The sequence below is a fragment of the Scyliorhinus canicula genome, chromosome 3 (genome assembly GCF_902713615.1).
Source record: "Scyliorhinus canicula chromosome 3, sScyCan1.1, whole genome shotgun sequence".
NCBI classification, from domain to species: domain Eukaryota; kingdom Metazoa; phylum Chordata; class Chondrichthyes; order Carcharhiniformes; family Scyliorhinidae; genus Scyliorhinus; species Scyliorhinus canicula.
Genome location: NC_052148.1, coordinates 55148389 through 55167880, shown reverse-complemented (window position 1 = coordinate 55167880; position 19492 = coordinate 55148389). Strand labels below are relative to the sequence as shown.

Below are 19492 nucleotides of genomic sequence, written 5' to 3'. Positions count from 1 at the left end.
TGGGAGGCACTCAAGGCAGTGATTAGAGGGGAGTTCATATCGATCAAGGGTGCATAGGGAGAAGGGGGAGCAAGCAGAGATGGCAAGGCTGGTAGATGAGAGTTTGAAGGTGAACAGGAGGTATTCAGTGGCTCCTTAGGCAGGATTTTTGGAGGCAGAAGCTCAAGATGGAGTTTGGGCTGGTGCTCACAGGAAAGGCAGTAGGGCAGTTGCGGAGGGCCGGGGGGGGGGGGGGGGGGCAGTGTGAGTACAGGGCGAATGCTAGTAGGATGCTGGCCCATCAACGCAGGAAGCAGGAGGTGGCGAGGAGACTGGAAGTGTGAAGGAATGTAGTGGTGGAGCCAGTGGGGGTGGTAGGAGAAGACCAGACAGGGTTTGGTAAAGGGAGGCATCTGTCAGCTAATGTTAGGCGTTTGTTACAATGGTGCTGTCGGAGGGACGGAATATGGAGGCGGCGGTTGCCACGGATGCGGAGAAGGCCTTTGGTCAGGGCAGCACGGTGGCGCAGTGGTTAGCACTGGGACTACGGCACTGAGGACCGGGTTCGAATCCTGGTCCTGGGTCACTGTCCGTGTGGAGGGTCACTGTCCGTGTGGAGTTTGCACATTCTCCCCGTATCTGCGTGTGTTTCACTCCCACAACCCAAGATGTGCAGGGTAGGTGGATTGGCCACACTAAATTGCCCATTAATTGGGAAAAAAATAATTTGGTACTCTAAATTTATATTAAAAAAAAGTCGGGTAGAATGGGAACATCTGTGGGAGATACTGGGGCGGTTTGGGTTCTGGCAGGGGTTTGTGGACTGGGTCCAGCTGGTATGAAGCGTGACAGCGGGTGTAAGGATGAATTGGGTGAGCTTGGGGTACTTTAGGCTGCATCATGGGACGAGGCAGGGATGCTCACTCTCCCCATTGTTCTTTGCCTTGGCGATAGAGCTACTGGCAATGGGACTTAAGAGCGCCAAGGGGTTGGCAGGGGATAGTGCCGGGGTGGGGGGGCATAGGGTCTCGCCATATGCAGGCGACCTGTTGCTATACATATCGAAAGCATTGGAGATATCGTGGCCATTTTGGTGGAATTCAGACGGTTCTCGGGGTAGAGGTTAAACATGGGAAAAACTGAGGTCTTCCCGATCCAGGCGAGGGGCAGCAGAGGATGTTGGGCTAGCTGCCGTTTAAGGTAGTGGGGGTGAGCTTCAGGTATCTGGGCATCCAGGTGGTGCAGGGATGGGAGCAATTACATAAACTGAATTTGGCCCTTTGGTGGGGCAAATGAAGGGGGATTTTAGGAGGCAGGACCTGCTCCCGTTGTCATTGGCGGGCCGGGTGCAGTCCGTGAAGATGACGGAACTCGCAAGGTTTTTATTTGTGTTTCAGAACCTTTCGATTTTTATCTCAAAAGCCTTTTTTAGGAAGATCAGTTTAGGAAGATCTTGAGGTTTGTGTGGGCGGGAAAGTCCTTTAGGAGAAGGTGATGCTGTTGGAGCGGGGGAATGCTGGCCGTGCCAAATTTAATAAACGATTACTGGGAAGCAAACATAGCCATGGTAAGGAAGTGAGTCGTGGGGGAGGAGTCGGTATGGGAGCAGATGGAGGCAGCCTCTTGCAAAGACACTTGCTTGGGGGTACTGTTGACGGCACCTCTGCTGTTCTCGCCAGCCAGGTACTCCACAAGTCCGGTAGTGACGGTGGCCCCGCGGGCGTGGGGACAGCGGCAACAACACAGAGGCTGGAGGGGGCCTCGGTTTAGGCTCCGATTTGTGGGAACCACAGGTTTGTACCAGGGGGAGCTGGACTTGAGGTCCGGGGTGGCAACAGGCGGGGATTGAGCGATTTGGGGACCTGTTTGTGAGGTCAGCTTTTCAAGCTTGGAGGGGTTGGTGGAGGAGTATGAGCTGCCCAGCGGGAATGGGTTCTGGTACTTACAGCTTTGGGACTACGTGAGGAAGCAGATGTAGATGTTGTCCTTTCTTGGCCTGCCCCCCCCACCCACCCCCCACAGGGGTTGCAGGTCAAAATGGTGTCGAAAGCAGGAGTTGTTGAGGGCAGGGTGTCGGAGATTTATAAACAATTAATGGACTGGGAGGGCGCCCCGATAGGAGAAGTTAAGCAGAGGTGGGTGGAAGAGCTGGGGGATGGGGGGTTGGAGGCCGGACAATGGGAAGAGGTTCCAAGAAGGGTGAATGCATCCCCTTTGTAAAGTAGCTCACCGGGTGCATATGACGGTGGCCAGAATGAGCAGGTTTTTTGAGGGGGGTGGAGAATAGTTGTGGGGGGTGCGCAGGGTTCCTCCGAACCATGTCCACATGTTTTGGGTCTGCCTGAAGCTGGAAGGATTCTGGTGGAGGTTCGCTGACATGATGTCTGAGGTGCTGAGGTTGAAGGCGGTCCCAAGTCCAGAAGTGGCAATTTTTGGAGTGTTGGAAGATGGAGTGTCCTCAGGATGGAAAGAAAATCAGGTTTGCTTTGAGGGGGTCTGTCGAGGGGTTTGCCCGGAGATGGAAACTGCTTATTGATTTCTTCCAGGATAGTTAAGTCAGCAGGTGGAGTGGAGGGGGGATTTTGGGGTGAAAAAAAGGAGGCTGAGCGGGTGGGGGGTAACACCAGGGAGGGTAGGGAGCAGGGGTGTTGGTTATTTATTTAAATATAAGATTTCCAATTTGTTCTCTTTTTGGTTTTGGTTCAGAGACTTGCATACATAATCCAGGCTGGTACTGGTGCAGTGATGAGGCAGCACTCGTGATTCCTCGATTCTTAAGTATTCTGTGGAACCCCCCTCCCCTTCCTACCGGCCACCAAACCTTGCTGTTGTTATAGCTGCTTGCAGCTGCGCTTAAGAGGAATCATGGTATGCCACAGTATATCAAATTTTCCAGTACTGAAAATTAACTATGAAGTACAGGATTTCATTCTCAGGTTTTAGTTGTTCAAGAATTTTTAATGAAACTCCTTTTTACCTTAAACTTGTTTCCGCCTCTTTTTTCCTCACACTTAATCCAATTTTGTTTCCCCTCTCTATTTCTCTTCCTGCATTTTTACATGTACTTCCTTCTCAGTTCCTAAGATTTTAATTTCACAATCATTCAATCTAATTGGCCAAGAAGCTGCACAGATTTGCACCTTGTTCACCAAGAACACTACTAAGGTGTCTGGTTATTTTCATTATGCAAGGCAAGCAACTTGCAGTGCAAAATATTTAAAAATGTGCACAGACAAGTCTAAGTAATGAAGTTTGGGGAGGGATGTGTGTCAGAGAAAGAGTCGTAGAGGACTCTCATTGACCAGTGACGGCAAATTCTGAGCCATTATGGGATAGATCCTAATTTATCTTCAATATTCTTATCGACACATCAAGCAACAGTGTTGCTAATGCAGAGAATCATAGAATAGTTATAGTTCAGAAGGAGGCCATTCGGCCCATCGAGTCTGCATGGACCCTCTGAAAGAACACCCTACCTCAAACCAATCCCCAGCTTTATCCCTGTAACACCACTTAACCTTTGGGCACTTAGGGGAAATTTAGCATGGCCAATGCACCTAACTTGCACATCTTTGGACTCAGAGGACACCTGAGAATTTGGAGGAATCCACATAAAAATGGGAAGAACGTGCAAACTCCATATAGTCACCCGAGGTCGGAATTGAACCATGGTCAACATTTCAACTGGATTTGTTTGCTAATAACAAGTACAGCCAGGTTCCCTGTGCTCCCATTTCCACCACTCAATTCAGTTACTTAACAATGTCCAAAAGAGACATCAGACGTGTGTACAGCCAGAAGGGGCAAACATATAAACATTAATGTGAAGTCATACATTTTATTGTGTCAATCTTTCAATACTCTTCAACAATACAAAAGCAATTTTAAAAACACCTACAAATAAAATTAAAGTTCATGCTGTGTGTTTTTTATTGTGAGGTCGGTCACTGCAAATGCCATCACGAATATTTCTTGTGTTATATTTTATGATTCAATAATAAAACAAGCAGTAATGAAAGAAAGACACAGACAGAGACAGTCAGTTAGGCAGAAATAAATATTTGCATTCATGTTTGCACCTTGCACAACATCTGGATGTCCTTTGCAGAAAATTAAGTACTTTTCTAAAATGTCGTCACAGTTATAATGCTGGAAACATGGCAGCCAATTTGTATACAGTAAGGTCTCACAAACATCAATGAGAGAAGGCCAAATAATTAATTTTAGGGGCATTGGTTGAGGGATTAATGTTTGCCAGGACACAGAGGATACCTCGCCTGCTCTTCTTCAAAATAGCACCATGGGATTTTTTACACCCACCTCAGAAGACAAACAGGGTCTCAGTTGAACATTCCATCGGAAAGATGGCAACTCTGACACTGCAGCCCTCCCTTAGTATTAGACTGAAATATCAACCTCGATTGCATTTGCAAGTCTCTGGAGTGCAGCATGACCCTGAATCACAGGCAAGAGTGGTGCCAATGATCCACAACTGATAGGAAACGGCCTAATAAAGGTTTTTAAAAACAATTTTAGAGTGCCCAATTATTATTTTTTTTTCCAATTAAGGGATAATTTAGCGTGACCAATCCACCTAACCAGCACATCTTTGGGTTGTAGGGGTGAAACCAACACAGGCACAGGGAGAATGTGCAAACTCCATACAGACAGTGACTCGGGGCCAGGATCGAACCCGGGTACACAGCGACTCAGGCAGCAGTGCTAACCACTGAGCCACCATGCCACCCAATCATGAAGATTTAATCATTATAAGAAACATTTCAAAATTGCAAGCAGTCATTTTTAAGAGAGGAATCACAAAAAAACACAAAGAGCCTGTAATAAATTTCCATTAAAATGAATATAGATGGGCTTCCGGTGACGGCCTTGGAGGAGTAGGTCGCACATTTGATAGCTCCCGCCTGTGACGAACAAAGTTCTACAAGGAAGACACGAGCAGAGCTGGCAACGTGGGAATGCATAGCGGAGAATAAAGGCCACTGGGAGACAGCACAGTGGTCGACAGAGCAGCTGGTGAAGTTTTTTGAAGATTGCTTCGTCAAGCTTAAGGAGGACACACTGGACCCGATCAAGGCTTCAATTGATCAGGTGATGCAGAATCAAGAAACCCACGGACGTGCAATCCAGGAGGTGGAGAAAAAGGTGTCTGAACATGAGCAATACCTAACCATGGTGGAGACCAAGGTGGGGATGATGAATGACCGCCAGAAAAGAATGCAGGAGAAGCTGGAGGATCTGGAGAACAGGCCCAGGAGACAGAATCTGAGAATCGTCGGCCTCCCTAAAGGCAGTGAGGGATCAGGTGTGAGAGCTTATGTGACGAACATACTGGAGAAGTTGATGGGGCCTGCGGCGTTCTCTCGGCCACTGGAAGTGGATAGAACGGACAAAGCCCTCGTGAAGAACCCCCGAGCGAACGAGCTGCCGAAGGAGATGGTGGTACGTCTGCACCAATTCCTGGACAAGGAACAATTTCTGCAGTCGGCCAAGAAAGAACGGAGCAGCAAGTGGGAGAATTGCGAGCTGCGCGTTTATCAAGACCTGGGTGCAGATTTAGCCAAGAGGCGAGCTGGGTTTAGTCGGGCAAAAACGGCCCTCTTTAAGAAGGGGGTGAAGTTCGGGATGCTGTACCCAGCCCGTCTGTGGGTCACATATGAGGAACGGAATTTTTACTTTGAAACACCAGATGACGAATTGATTTTCATCAACGAAAAAAGACTGGATGTGAACTAAAGACGCTGAATCCTTGGAGAGTATTGTAGTGGTGATTTGTTGAAAATCACTTGTGTGCTGGTTTCAATAAGTACTGTTACGTGCAATAAGGGGCTGTTTTGAAATGAAATGAAAGGAAATGAAATGAAAATCGATTATTGTCACAAGTAGGCTTCAAATGAAGTTACTGTGAAAATCCCCTAGTCACCACATTCCGGCGCCTGTTCGGGGAGGCTGGTACGGGAATTGAACCATGCTGCTGGCCTGCCTTGATCTGCTTTAAAAGCCAGAACTTTAGCCCTGTGCTAAACCAGCCCCTAATAGCTAAAGTTAACTTTGTCTTACTGGGAGCTGGTTTCTGTGGTTGTTTTTTCTGTGGTTGTTTTTCCAATGTTTTTTCTGATGTTTGTTTACTGGGGAATGTGATGCTTTGAATATGTTTGTGCAAGTGGGGGGGAGAGGGGAGAGAACAATGGGAAGACAGGCTGTTTGGTGCAATGGGTGGGAGCTATCAAGTCAGCTTAGTCAGCGGACTCACAGAAGCACAGTGGGGATTGAGCAGGTGTTAAGCTGGAGCTTGATATGGGGGGTTGGGTTTCTAGTGCTGTTACTGGGGGGGGGGGGGGGGGGGGGGGGGGGGGGAGAGGGGCTGCTAAGCTGACAGGGGAGGAACTGCTACTCGGGGACAAATGGGAGGTCGGGGACAGCAAATGCCCGAGGGGGGGCTCTAAGAGGTCGGGGGTGCAAGCTGGAGGCTGGCCTAAAAAAGGTGATGCTATTAGGGGGGGGGGGCAGACAACTTCAGAGATTCGTCAACCTCTGCGAGAAGAAATTTCTACGCAGCTATGTTTTAAATGACCAGCCCATTATCTTATTGCTATGTCCCCTTGTTCGAGACTCTCCCACTAGTGAAAACATCTCACCATCTACCCTGTCAAGCCTCCTCAGGATCTTGTATGTTTGGGCAATCCTCTCATCCTAGGAATATCTCCTTTGAACTGCCTCCAATGTTACTATATCCTTTTTATGTAAGGGGACCAAAACGGAACATAACATTCCAGATGAGGCTTCACCAAAACCCTATATAATTGCAACAAACCTCACAATTTTTAAATTCCAACCCATTTGCAATAAAGGCCAAAATGCCGTTTGCCTTAACTACTTATTGCACCTGCCTGTTACATTTTTGGGTTTCATGCACTAGAACACCTAGAATCCTCAACTTCTCTCACCTGCAGTCTCTCTCCATTGAGATAACAATCTGCCTTTTGATTCCTCCCATCGAAGTGCATGACCTCACACTTCCCCACATTAAACTCCATTTGCCAGGTTTCCACCCAGTCACCAATCTATCTATATCCCATTGCAGAATCACAATGCTTTCAACACAACTTGCTCTTCCACCTATTTTTATCACCACCAAATTTGGAAACCTTACATTCTGTTCCTTCCTCCAGGCCCTGAATGTAAATAGTGAACAATTGTGGGCCAGGAGTTGATTCCTGCAGTACTCCATTAGTTACATCTTTCCACTCTGAAAAAGGCCCATTTATTCCAGTAATTATTTATTTGTGCCTGATTGGTGGAATAATGTAGCAAAGTCCCTTCTTAAGAATTATTTTTCTCCTGAATCCTGGTGCATCCTCGCCAATATTATAATACTGGTCAGACGTGTGACTAGCTCCTGGCACGACCATTGTACCACTGCTGGAGAATTGACTTCGTAAAAGCACTATGCTTCCTGCTTTCAACAGACGCTCGGCTCAATACTTCCAAGCAAAATACTGTACTACACCATACTAAACCTGATAACTTGTGTTGTGTTTATCCAATTGTTACTTCCTCTGGCAACTTAAAATGACTTGATTGAAATTAAATAAGAAGGCTAGTTTTAAACATAGCAATTGTAAGGTTACTATGAATTTATTAAAAAAGTGAATCTAACTATACCATCACTATTCAATATAACTGTTCATTTTTTTAAAAATAAATTTAGAGTACCCAATTATTTTTTGCAATTAAGGGGCAATTTAGCGTGGCCAATCCACCTATCCTGCACATCTTTTGGGTTGTGGGGGTGAAACCCACGCAGACACGGGGAGAATGTGCAAACTCCTCACGGACAGTGACCCAGGGCCGGGATTCGAACCCGGGTCCTCAGCGCCGTAGGTAGCAATGATAACCACTGTGCCACCATGCTGCCCTGAACCGTTCATTTTTATCCCATCATTAGTTTGCTCTGCAAGATAAATGTTAGACGCTTGTGGTCATTCAGTCCACTGAACATTTGAGTTATTTTGTTTATAAAGAAGCTGTTGGTAGGACAACCCTGGGCTTAATACAGAGCTGTACTTTGTTTAAAGACAATGGACACTAATTAATGCCTTAGCAAATAGTCCATGGTGCATTGGTTCCCTCTTCTGTTAGATCCAAGTATTAGCACTAATCAACAAATACAACACTGCCAGGTCAATGACCCTTAATTAAAGCTGGAAAAAGTTGGAAATGTAATCGATTTTGAGCAAAGGAGCGGGACAAGGACAAAAGGAAGGTCTATTACAGGATGAAAGACAGGATGACAGAAGAGTTAGTCTTCCAGGGCCAATGGTAATGGGACAAGAAAAGAAACAAACGAGAGCGGCTAGAGCAAGTCTGCTACTGACTGTACGGAAAAAAACAGCTAAGAAAAGGCAACAAAATGGACACAGATTGCGGTCTGAAATTGTTGAACTCAAATGTTCAGGCCTGAAAGCTGTGAAGTGCCTAATCGAGAGATGAGGTGCTGTTCCTTCAAGCTTATGTTGAGCCACATTGGAACAGTGCAAGAGGCAGAGGACAGAGGTGTCAGGGTGAAAGCAAAGGTGGAGAATTTCAGTGACAAGGCCACTGAAAACTCGGGGTAATGCTTTGGGGCTAAACAAGAGGTGCTCCATGAAGTAGAGGGGGAGCCGGTTCTGTCAAGGGGATATATAGGTTTGCAAAGCCAAAGGGTATGACAGCATTACAAGACAGCTATACCCAGAGTATCAAAGGTTGGTAAAGAGCACACAAAAATTCAAAAACAGCAACAAGGTCAAAAAAAGGGAAAATTAATGGTACTTTACTCAAATGCTCATAGCATTCAGAACAAAATAAATGAATTAACGGCACAAATGGAGGTTAATGGGTATGATCTTACAGCCATTACAGAGATGTGGTTAAGGGGAGATCAAAACGGGAAACTAAACATTCAAAGAACAATACAGCACAGGAACAGGCCCTGCGACCCTCCAAGCCTGCGCCGATCATAACGCCTGTCTAAACTAAAACCTTCTGCACTTCCCGGGTCCATAACACTCGATTTCCATCGTATTCACGTATTTGTCAAGATGCCTCTTAAATGCCGCTATCGTATCTGCTTCCACCACCTACCCCGGCAGCATGTTCCAAGCACTCACCACCCTGTGTAAAAAAACTTGCCTCACACATCTCTCTAAACTTTCCCCCATGCACCTTAAATCTAAGTCCCCTAGTAATTGACTTTTTTACCCTGGGAAAAGACATCTGATTATCCACTCTGTCCATGCCATTCATAATTTTGTAAACCTCTGTTAGGTCACCCTGAACCTCTTACGTTTCAGTGAAATCAATCTGAGTTTATCCAACCTCGCCTTTATAACTAACACCCTCAAGAGCAGACAACATCCTGGTAAACTTCTTCTGTACCCTCGCCAAAGCCTCCACATCCTTCTGGTAGTGTGGTGACCAGAATTGTACACAAGATTCCAAATGTGGCCTAACCAAGGTTCTGTACAGCTACAGCATAACTTTTATACTCAATGTCCAACCGAAGAAGGCAAGCATGCCATATGCCTTCTTGACTGCCTTATCTGCCTGCGTTGCCACTTTGTGATCTGTGGATCTGTACCCCTAGATCTCTTTGCCTGCCAATACACCCAAGTCGGGAATCGAACGTAGGACCCTGGAGCTGTGAAGCAACTGTGCTAACCACTGTGCTACCCAAAGTACAACAACAAGAAGTGAGCTGGATTGGAAGATGTAGAATCCAGACGGGTGGAGGTAAGAAATAAGGAAGTAGAAGACACCAGTGGAAATGGTCTACCGGTCTCCAAACAGTAACTATACTGTAGAAATGAGAATAAATCAGGAGATAATAAAGGCGTGTAAAAAGGCACTACTTAATCATGGGTGGCTTTAATCTTCATGTAGATTGGGAAAATCAAATTGGCAGAGGTAACCACGATGAAGAACTCAAGTGCACTCAGGACAGTTCCCTAGAACATGTTGTGGATCCAACCAGGGATCAAACCATTTTGGATTTGGCAATGTGTAATGAGGCAGATTGAATAAACAATCTCAGAGTAAAAGATTCCCTTGGAAGCAGTGACCATAACATGGTAGGATTTAGCATTCAATTTAAGAGCGTCAAATTAGAGTCCGAAACAACTGTGCTACACTTAGATAAGGGTAATTATAAAGGAATGAAGGCAAAGTTGGCTGGAGTGGATCGGGAAACGGGTTTAGCAGGCAAGATGGCTGATCATCAATGACAGATGACTCTGAAAATAGTTCATGACCCACAACAAAAATATATCCCAGTGTAGTCAGGTATTCCATTCAGACTTTGATTGTCAGGGACGGGGTGGTGGCAGTTCTGATAAACAAAATAATCCGGTTCCCGATGGAGGTGGATAAGGGTGGGAGGTATCTGATGGGGGTGCTGCAGGGAAAATGTTTTGGTGAAGGTTTACGCACCAAATTGGGAGGATATACGCAATGATCCCTGGCATTGATACATCAGTTGATATTGTTTGTGTGTGTGTGTGTGAGCATGAGTGTGTGTGTGTGTGTGTGTGTGTGTGTGTGTGTGTGTGGGGGGGGGGGGGGGGGGGGGGGGGGGGAGAAAGAGACCTGAATAGAGTCTTGAACCCAAAAGATGACTGCTCCAGGCCAAAGTAGGGAGGGGAGGGGATAAGAAGGTATTGGTGGTGTTTATGACAGAGTTTAAGGAGGGGGCACGGTACCCATGGTGATTCATCCATTGGGGGTGGGATTCTCCTTCTTCGCACCAGTGCATAAGGTCTACTCGCGGATGAACGTTTTTATAATGTGTAGGGCTTTACTGCTGGAGGTCAGGAAAGCGGAGTACTCTTCGATTGTAATTTTAGATCATGCTCCGCACCTGGTGAAAGTAATTTTGGAGAGGGGGCCAATTCGTCGGCTGGCATGGAGTTGGATGTGGCGCTATTAGTGGACCTGGGGTTTTATGCAAGATGGCCAAGGTGTTGGATGATTATGAAAAGTTCAACAGGAATGGGGAAGTTTTGCCCTCAATGTTGCGGGAAGCACTGAAGATGGTGCTGAGAGGCAAGGTGATTGCAGACAAGGCACAGGTCAATAGGGGTGCAAGGGAAGAACAGCAGCTGTTGGTGTCCGGGGGCAAGGGGGGGGGGGGGGTTGTTAGCAAGTTGGTTTCAGCCCCGGAGAAGATGAATAAAGCGTTTGAGACATTTTACTAAAAGTTGTACAGCTTGGATCCTCATAAGGACGATTCGGACATGGTTGATATTTTGGAGGGGTTGGAGTGTCCAAGGGTGGAGGAGGAGGACCGGGAGGGATTTGAGGAGCCTCTGTGGGGAAGAGGAAGTCATGAAAGCAATTGGGAATATGCAGACGGGGAAGGCACCGGGGTCAAGTGGGCACCCGGTGGGGTTTTATAAAAAGTTTACAGACAGCTTGGTCCCGCTGCTGGTGGAAGTGTTTGAGGCTGTGATGGTTCGGGGAGAGCTCCCAGAAACCATGAGTCAGGCCTCCATCTCACTCTTTTTGAAGAAGGATAGGGACCCGGTAGAATGTGGGTCATACTGACCAATTTTGTTGTTGAACATGGACACAAAGATTGTAGCAAAGGTGTTGACACTCAGGTTGGAGGGGCAACTCCCACAGGTCACTGGGGAAGATCAGACAGGATTGGTGAAGGGTAGACAATGATCTTCCAAAGTGCGACACCTGTTGAACATGTTGTTGTCTTCGCCAGAGGGAGGTGAGGAGGAAGTGATAGTGACGTTGGAGGCAAAAAAGGCCTTTGATAGGGTGAAGTGGAGGTACCTGCTCACAACGCTGGAGTGATTTGGGGTCAGGCCAAAGTTTGTGTCGTGGGTTAAGTTGTTGTCCCAGGAGCCAAAGGCTAGTGACTGGACAAATAATGTAAGCTCGGGCTACTTGTGACTGTGTAGGGGAACGAGATGGGAACTATGTGAAATGAAAATCGCTATTGTCACGAGTAGGCTTCAAATGAAGTTACTGTGAAAAGCCCCTAGTCGCCACATTCCGGCGCCTATTCGGGGAGGCTGTTACGGGAATCGAACCGTGCTGCTGGCCTGCTTGGTCATTCTCCTATTCGCATTAGCAATTGTGCATTTGGCCATCACCTTGAGGAACTTGGATAAATGGAGGGGATAATGAAGGCAAGGGTGTGGGAGAGAAGCATAGGGTGTCCCTGTATGCCGACGACCCATTACTGTAGGTCACGGATCTGGTCCGGATGATGGGGGGCATAATGGGAATAAACTTAATTGGGACAAAAGAGATTGTTTTCCGGTCACCCTGCCGGGGAGGGGAACCAATGTGGGAATGTTGCCATTCAGGCTGACAAATTCATATTTCAGGTACTTACGGGTGCAGCTTCAGAAGCTACATTTTGGAAGCTTGGTGAATTAGGTGACCCACAGAGATGGGAAAGTCTCCCACTGTCATTCGCCAGGCAGGTGCAATCAGTGAAGATGAACACTTGCCACGATTCTTGTTCCTGTTTCAATGCCTGCCGTGTTTCTAACAAAGGCATTCTTTGTAAGGGCAAAAAGCAATGGGCAGGGAAAGTGGTGAGCATCTGGGGCTGGTTTAGCTCACAAAGCTAAATCGCTGGCTTATAAAGCAGACCAGCAGCACGGTTCGATTCCCGTACCAGCCTCCCTGGACAGGTGCCGGAATGTGGCGACTAGGGGCTTTTCACAGTAACTTCATTGAAGCCTACTCGTGACAATAAGCGATTTTCATTTTCATTTTCATCTGAAGAATTGGATTGGATTTGTTTATTGTCACGTTTATCGAGGTACAGTGAAAAGTATTTTTCTGTGTGTAGCTCAAACAGATCAAGAAGTAAATGAAAATAAATAAAAAGATAACACATAATAGGGCAACACCAGGTACACAATGTAAATACATAGACACCGCATGAAGCATATAGGGGTGTAATATTAATCAGGTCAGTCCGTAAGAGGGTCGTTTAGGAGTCTGGTAACAGCGGAGAAGCTGTTTTTGAATCTGTTTGTGCGTGTCCTCAGACTTTTGGATGTTCTGCCCGATGGAAGAAGCTGAAAAAGTAAGCCTGGTGGGAGGGGTATTTGATTATACAGCCCACTTTCCCCAGGCAGCGGGAGGTGTAGATGGAGTTAATGGATGGGAGGCAGGTTCATGAGATGGACTGGGTTGTGTTCACGACTCTCCTGTAGGAATGGTCCTACAGGAGGGGTTGGCAGTCAGGAGTGTTCGAGGCTGCCAAACCTGCTTTACTACTGTGGGTGGCAAATGCGGAGAAGGTGTTGGGTTGGTAGGGGGGGGAACAGGAGTCAGTTTGGATAAAGATGGAGGCAAGGTCTCGAGGGACGGGTTTGCAGGCGCTGGTGACGATCCCACTCCCACCGAGGAAGGTGAACCCGGTGGTGATGGTTACGCAAAAAATATGGAGGCAATAATGGCAGTACTTTAATGCAAGGAGAGGCTCAAGGATGATACCGATCAGGCACCAACCATATGTTTGAGCCGGCTAGGCTGGGCGGCAGGTTTAGGGGATGGGAGGCAAGGGGGTGATAGTAATGAGATTTATTCCTGAAGGGGCGGTTTGCAAGTTTGGGGGAATTGGGGGAGAAGTATGGGATCACGCAGTCAGAGGTGTTCAGGTACTTGTAAGTCTGGAATTTTGCAAGGAAGCTTGAATCGAGTTTTTCGGTTGCGCCACCCGCATCATTGGTGGAGAGGGCACTGTCGCTGGCTGGGTTGGCGCGGGGTAAAACTTCAGGTATCTATGGGAGGCTGTTGGCGGAGGACAGGACCTCGCTCAAGGGGGCTAAGGTGAAATGGGAGGAGGAACTAGGGGGTAAAGTGAAGGAGGGGGTGTGGTGTGAGGGCTTACAGAGGGTGAATGTCACATTGTTGTGAACGAGACTCGAGCTCATACAACTGAAGGTAGTGCATCGGATTCACAACGGGGTGTTTGCTGGCGTAGATGTTAAGTGCGAGTGGTGTGGGAGGGGCCCAGAAAATCACGTACGTATGTTCTGGACATGTCCCATGTCCTCAGCTAGCAAACATTTGGGGCTCTTTCTTCAGCACTATGTCGCCGATCTTCGACAGGGACTGGAGCCGGGTTCCCTCGAGGCCATATTCAGGGTGTCAGAGCTGCTGGAGTTGCAGGTAGGAACGGGGTCATGTGTTTTCGCCTTCACCTCGCTGACTGCTCGTAGGTTGTTCTGCTGGAGTGCAGGTCAGCTTCGCCACCCAGTGCCTCAGTGTGGCTGGTGTACCTCCTGGAATTTTTGTATTTGGAAAAAGTTAAATACACGCTGAAGGAGTCGTTTAGAAGGTTCTATGTAAGATGGCAACCGTTCGTTATGTATTTTAAAGAACTGGTCACTGTCAACTGTTGGGTGGTTGGGAGGGGATAGGTTTGGGGGGCTATTGTTTTTGAATCATGTTTTTATGTTTATATATAAATTTTTTAATGTTCAATAAAAATATTTACAAAAATAATATGAATATAACCCGGTAAGGAAGGATTCTTGGAAAGGGAGGTTAGCATTAAACTGGATATAAACGTGGCAAAAATTAGTGGTAAACCAGATGATTGAGTCAACTATAAAAACCAACAAAAGCAGACCAAAAAATAATAAAGGGGGAGAAAATAAACTATGAGGGGTGGTGCAGCAGCGAGCACTGTTGCCTCACGATGCCGAGGATCCAGGTTCAATCCCAGCCTCGGGTCGCTGTCCGTGTGGAGTTTGCACATTCTCCCAGTGTCTGCGTGGGTCTCACCCCCACAACCCACAGATGTGGGCGCCGGAATGTGGCGACTAGGGGCTTTTCACAGTAACTTCATTGAAGCCTACTCGTGACAATAAGCGATTTTCATTTTTCATTTCATGTACTGGGTAGGTGGATTGGACACGCTAAAATTGCCCCTTAATTGGTGAAAAAAATTTTTGTGAACTAGCAAGTAATAGACAAACGGACAGCAAGAGTTTCTTGAAATATATAAAAAGAGGGAACCCCAAGTCAACATAGGCCCCTTGAAGAATGAGAATGGGGAAATAATCTGGGGGAAGCAGGAAATGGGAGAAGAGTTGAACAAATACTTTGCATAAGTCTTCACGGTGGTAGACACTGATAACATTCCAAAAACAAATAATGAAGGGGCAGAAGCGGGGTGGGGGGAAATAAGTTCAACAAGAATCACTTTGGAAATGAATGGGGCTAAATGCTGATAGTTCCCCTGGGCCTGTTGGATTGCATCCCCAGATATTAAAGGAAATAGCTACAGAGATAGTGTATGCACTGGTTATCATCTTCCAAGAATCCTTAAATTCTCAAAAAACTCAGAACACTTTGTTCACTCTTCCTTGAATTCTTCTGAACCATACTTTGGTCTCTGTTCACTTAACTCCGGATATTTTGGGCACTTTGTTTTATTTCTTTAATTTCCTTAACTGGCTGGACTTAGATTTCCGGCATGTGTTTTCTTAGCCATTAATCAATAATGTGGCTTTTCTTTTCAGCAAAGATGTTCCCTCTCTAAACATCTAAAGCAACTACTTGAAGCAGAGCTGTCTTCTCTCGTACTACCCGTCTCCGAATGCAATCAAATTTGCTAATTTTAAAACTTAAAAGCTTCTCTACCTTATAAGGTCCCAGTTGCTAAGCAACACCCACATTCTTATGCTTTTTATTTATTTTTCATTTGATAGCTCTCTCTAAGCATAATAAAAGCACAGTTGGAACTCAACCAACCCCCTCACAGGCAAACACCTTTATTCAGCATGCATCTAACTGTAGGTTTTACTCTTCCAGGCAAAGAAACATGAGATTAAACCCACTTAAAACTCCACTTAATTAGGGTTCAGAGCAGAGTGTGTATTTGACCACAATCATCTTACCTAAAAGGAACTTTGTGTGCATTAGACCATTGTAGATTAAGATGTACTTTGTAATCTGGGTTAATTCTAAAACGTGTGTAATTATTAAGCTGCGGACGGCACAGTGAAGCAGTGGTTAGCACTGCTGCCTCACGGCGCTGACGACCCGGGTTCACTCCCGACCCTGGGTCACTGTCCGTGTGGAGTCTGCACATTCTCCCAGTGCCTGCGTGGGTCTCACCCCACAACCCAAAAATGTGCAGGGTAGGTAGGTTGCCCACGCTAAATTGCCCCTTAATTGGAAAAATGCTATTTTTAAAAATAACTTCAGCTAAATAAAGGCATCATAGATCAAAGTGTATCATAATCCAATTTTTTCATATTTAATAAATGTTTCTGTTCTTATTAAAAAATAAGTAGCAGCCCTGTGACTCTGTCCCTCCACACTTTATTTAAGTTATGGTCTTTTGAGCCAGTGCTCCATTCTGAGATCTTCCCTTCCAGTTATAATATCAACTGGGATCATAACAATTTAGGCGGTATGGAGCACAGTGGTTAGCACTGCTCCCTCACAGCACCAGGCACCTGGGTTCAATTCCGACCTTAAGGGGCTGACTGTGTTGAGTTTGCATATTCTCCCCATCTCTATGTAGGTTTCCTCTGGGTTTGTCCTACAGTCCAAAGATGTGCAGGTTAGGTGGATTGGCCATGCTAAATTGCCCCTAAGTGACCAATAGGTTAGGTGGTGTTACACGAATAGGGCGGAGCATGGGCCTAGGTGGGGTGGCTCTTCTTTGGAGGGTCAGGACAGAATGGGTCGAATGGTCTACTTGTGCACGATGTGGAGATACCAGCGTTGGACTGGGATGGGCACAGGAAGAAGTCTTACAACACCAGGTTAAAGTCCAACAGGTTTAGTTGGAATCACTAGCTTTCGGAGCGCAGCTTCTTCATCAGGCGAGTGAAAACTCGGTTGTAAGACTTCTAACTCTACTCATTCACTGTAGGGATTCCATGAAAAGACAGGATGGCCCTGTCAACGTTCAGGACAACGATCTTCTTTCAAGCTAATATTTAAGTTGTCAAGTCAGCACAGATGCCCTACCAAAAAAAATGACTGCAATTGCTGAAGCTATTCAAAATCATTTCATGAGCTAGTGTTGAGTCTCACAGATCTATGAAGTTTGAGAGTTAATCACCATTGGCTAACTTCAGCTAGGGGTGACTGTAGACCCACTTTGATTGGCTTCAGCATTTAATATCCCTGATCAAAGAGGAGCGCTCGGAAAGAGAAGAGAGCAAAAACAGAAAATACTGGACAATCTCAGCTTGTCTGACAGCATCTGTGGAGAGAGAAGGGAGTTAATGTCGAGTCTGGATGAATCTTTGCCAAAGCTGGACAGAACTGGAAATAGGGTCAGATTTATACTGTTGTCGGGGGGTGGAGGAGCAGTGGGGAAAAAGCAGTCAGGAGATGATCATCAGTGCTCTTGCCCAATTATCTACTGGCTCCTGCACAAAAAACATGCGTTCATTTGCACAGACAGACATGGCCAAATCACTTCCAATGAATAAAGGGAAATCTCATTTCAAAGGTGGAATATCCAGGAAAAAGACACAGTATACAGAAAAATGTATTTTATCTTTCAGTAACCTATACTTTTTTCTGGGCTAATAATTGAAAACTTGTAAGAAATAGTAATAATTATTCTGCTTGTAAGTTGCTGTCAGTTTCATCCATGCAATGATGGCAAACACAGACAGTTTTGCCATATGACCTGAATTTTGCAGTGACCCAGATCTTTTGTCAACATGAATCTGAAGCCAACTAAAAACAAAACTTAGCATTGGGATTTTCCAATATCCTGCAAAACAACAAAACATTTTTTCAAGGAACTGCACCTGATATTTGATTAAACTTTTGCATTTACAAGTGGAGCAAAATATAGTACCGATATCTTCTAGAGGTTCAAAGCCAAAACTTCACTTCCACAAATTCATATGGCATTACTCCTTGAAGTCCTGCAAGTTCAATTAACTTGCTCATAATCTGTCAGCTTCTTCTAGTCTATTTCATGACCTAGTTTAAACATCCTCATTGCCAAGAAGGAGAAAACCATGCTCAGCAACAGGGTGCCACTGTTCTATACTTTCCAAAAGATTTTATGCTTTTCAGCTGTAGCTTTAATCTCTGCACAGGAGTACTGGAAAATCCATGATAGCAGCATACATTTTTCATGAAGTGATTATTCCTTCATCCTCATAATTATTACCACATATGTGAAGATATAATTGCAGTTCTCCTGGACCCCAAAAGGACTTTGCAGGCCATATAGTTTCATGTTTCGAAGCCTGAGTAATGTTTGCCATTTCTGATGCTATTATCTCTAATTGCACTATAAAAGCGTGCTATTAAAAATTCACAGCAGAAAATAAAAGTTATTGTAACACTACATAGAAAGCATGCTGTGCATAAACAACATCAGGCAGATCACCTAACAGTTGTAGATAAATGCTGTATTGCAAGCTTGTTGATTTGCTTTTAAACACATTCATTTACAATTCATTTCAGCAATAAAGAACGAACCACATTTTCCTGTTTTGTCATTAGAAATAATATTTTCCACATTTTGCACCACGCAAACAAAATGAGATATAAATCAATAGTTCGTCACTCATTTAAAATGTCGCAATAGCTGAAAGAGACAGTAATATATATGTGTGCAAGTATTGCTCGTGGTCAATGTCCTTTTTCTTCTCTGCAAGTATTTCCTGCTCATTACATTCTCATTGTTCTGAAATCTAAATATACAGCGTGTCAGTTTATCCTCCAACTAATCAGTTGCCTTAACGTCACAAAATTCCATAACATGTTACCACCTTCAATTTTTCCTTCCTCAATTTATTGTGTTAATACCCAAGCTAATTGATTTATTCCATTTTCTTCAGTCTTAGTGATACCCTACAATACAGGCTTTGGTCTTCATCTAACAAAAAATCTTCATTGCCCATGCAAATTTATGAAAATTACCACAATCAATTTCAATTAGAAGTCGGCATTGTGTAATATTTTACTGGAAAATAAGTTTGCAGAGGGAACGTCAGAATTTTAAAATACCTTATCAGCAGCTTCAGAGGCCAAAAGGTTGGTAGCAAGTGTCTGTAGCTTGTGGTGTGCCATATGTTTCAAAGCTGTGAGGCTCCGTCGAGTCATGGCCTGTTTTAGGTTTACAGCAGGGTGACTTAGAGTATCTACAGCAGCTGGAACAGCTTCATCACAGGCATTCAAGATTTCCAGTGCAGTAATTCCCATTACACAGCGGTCTAATGCACCTGTTGAGAGAAAAATCTGAGACATGATTTTCAGTTACTATTATCACTCAACTGGAGATTATGCAACCAATCCAGGAAGGTGATACTGATTGTGCATTACCTGTGACAGGTGAGGCAAATGAGACCATCCATTTCAAATTTTGTTTATTCTTCACATTGAAATATTGCATGCCATACCTGTTTGTTTTAACATTTCTTAATTTTATAAATTGCCACAATCTATGGCACTAAATGAAATAAAATGTATATACCCGATGCAT

At 45.3% G+C, this 19492-nt stretch overlaps 1 protein-coding gene across 6 annotated transcripts in view; it reads right to left on the bottom strand.

The window, feature by feature from the left end:
- The window catches only part of LOC119962662 (WD repeat-containing protein 7), an 869538-nt gene that overhangs the window by 648154 nt on the left and 201892 nt on the right, over positions 1-19492 (bottom strand). For all 6 annotated transcript variants that reach the window (XM_038790561.1, XM_038790562.1, XM_038790559.1 and 3 more), the window contains one exon: positions 19018-19232. In XM_038790561.1, coding sequence (XP_038646489.1) covers positions 19018-19232 — 215 coding nt within the window. The remainder of the gene's footprint in view (positions 1-19017; positions 19233-19492) is intronic.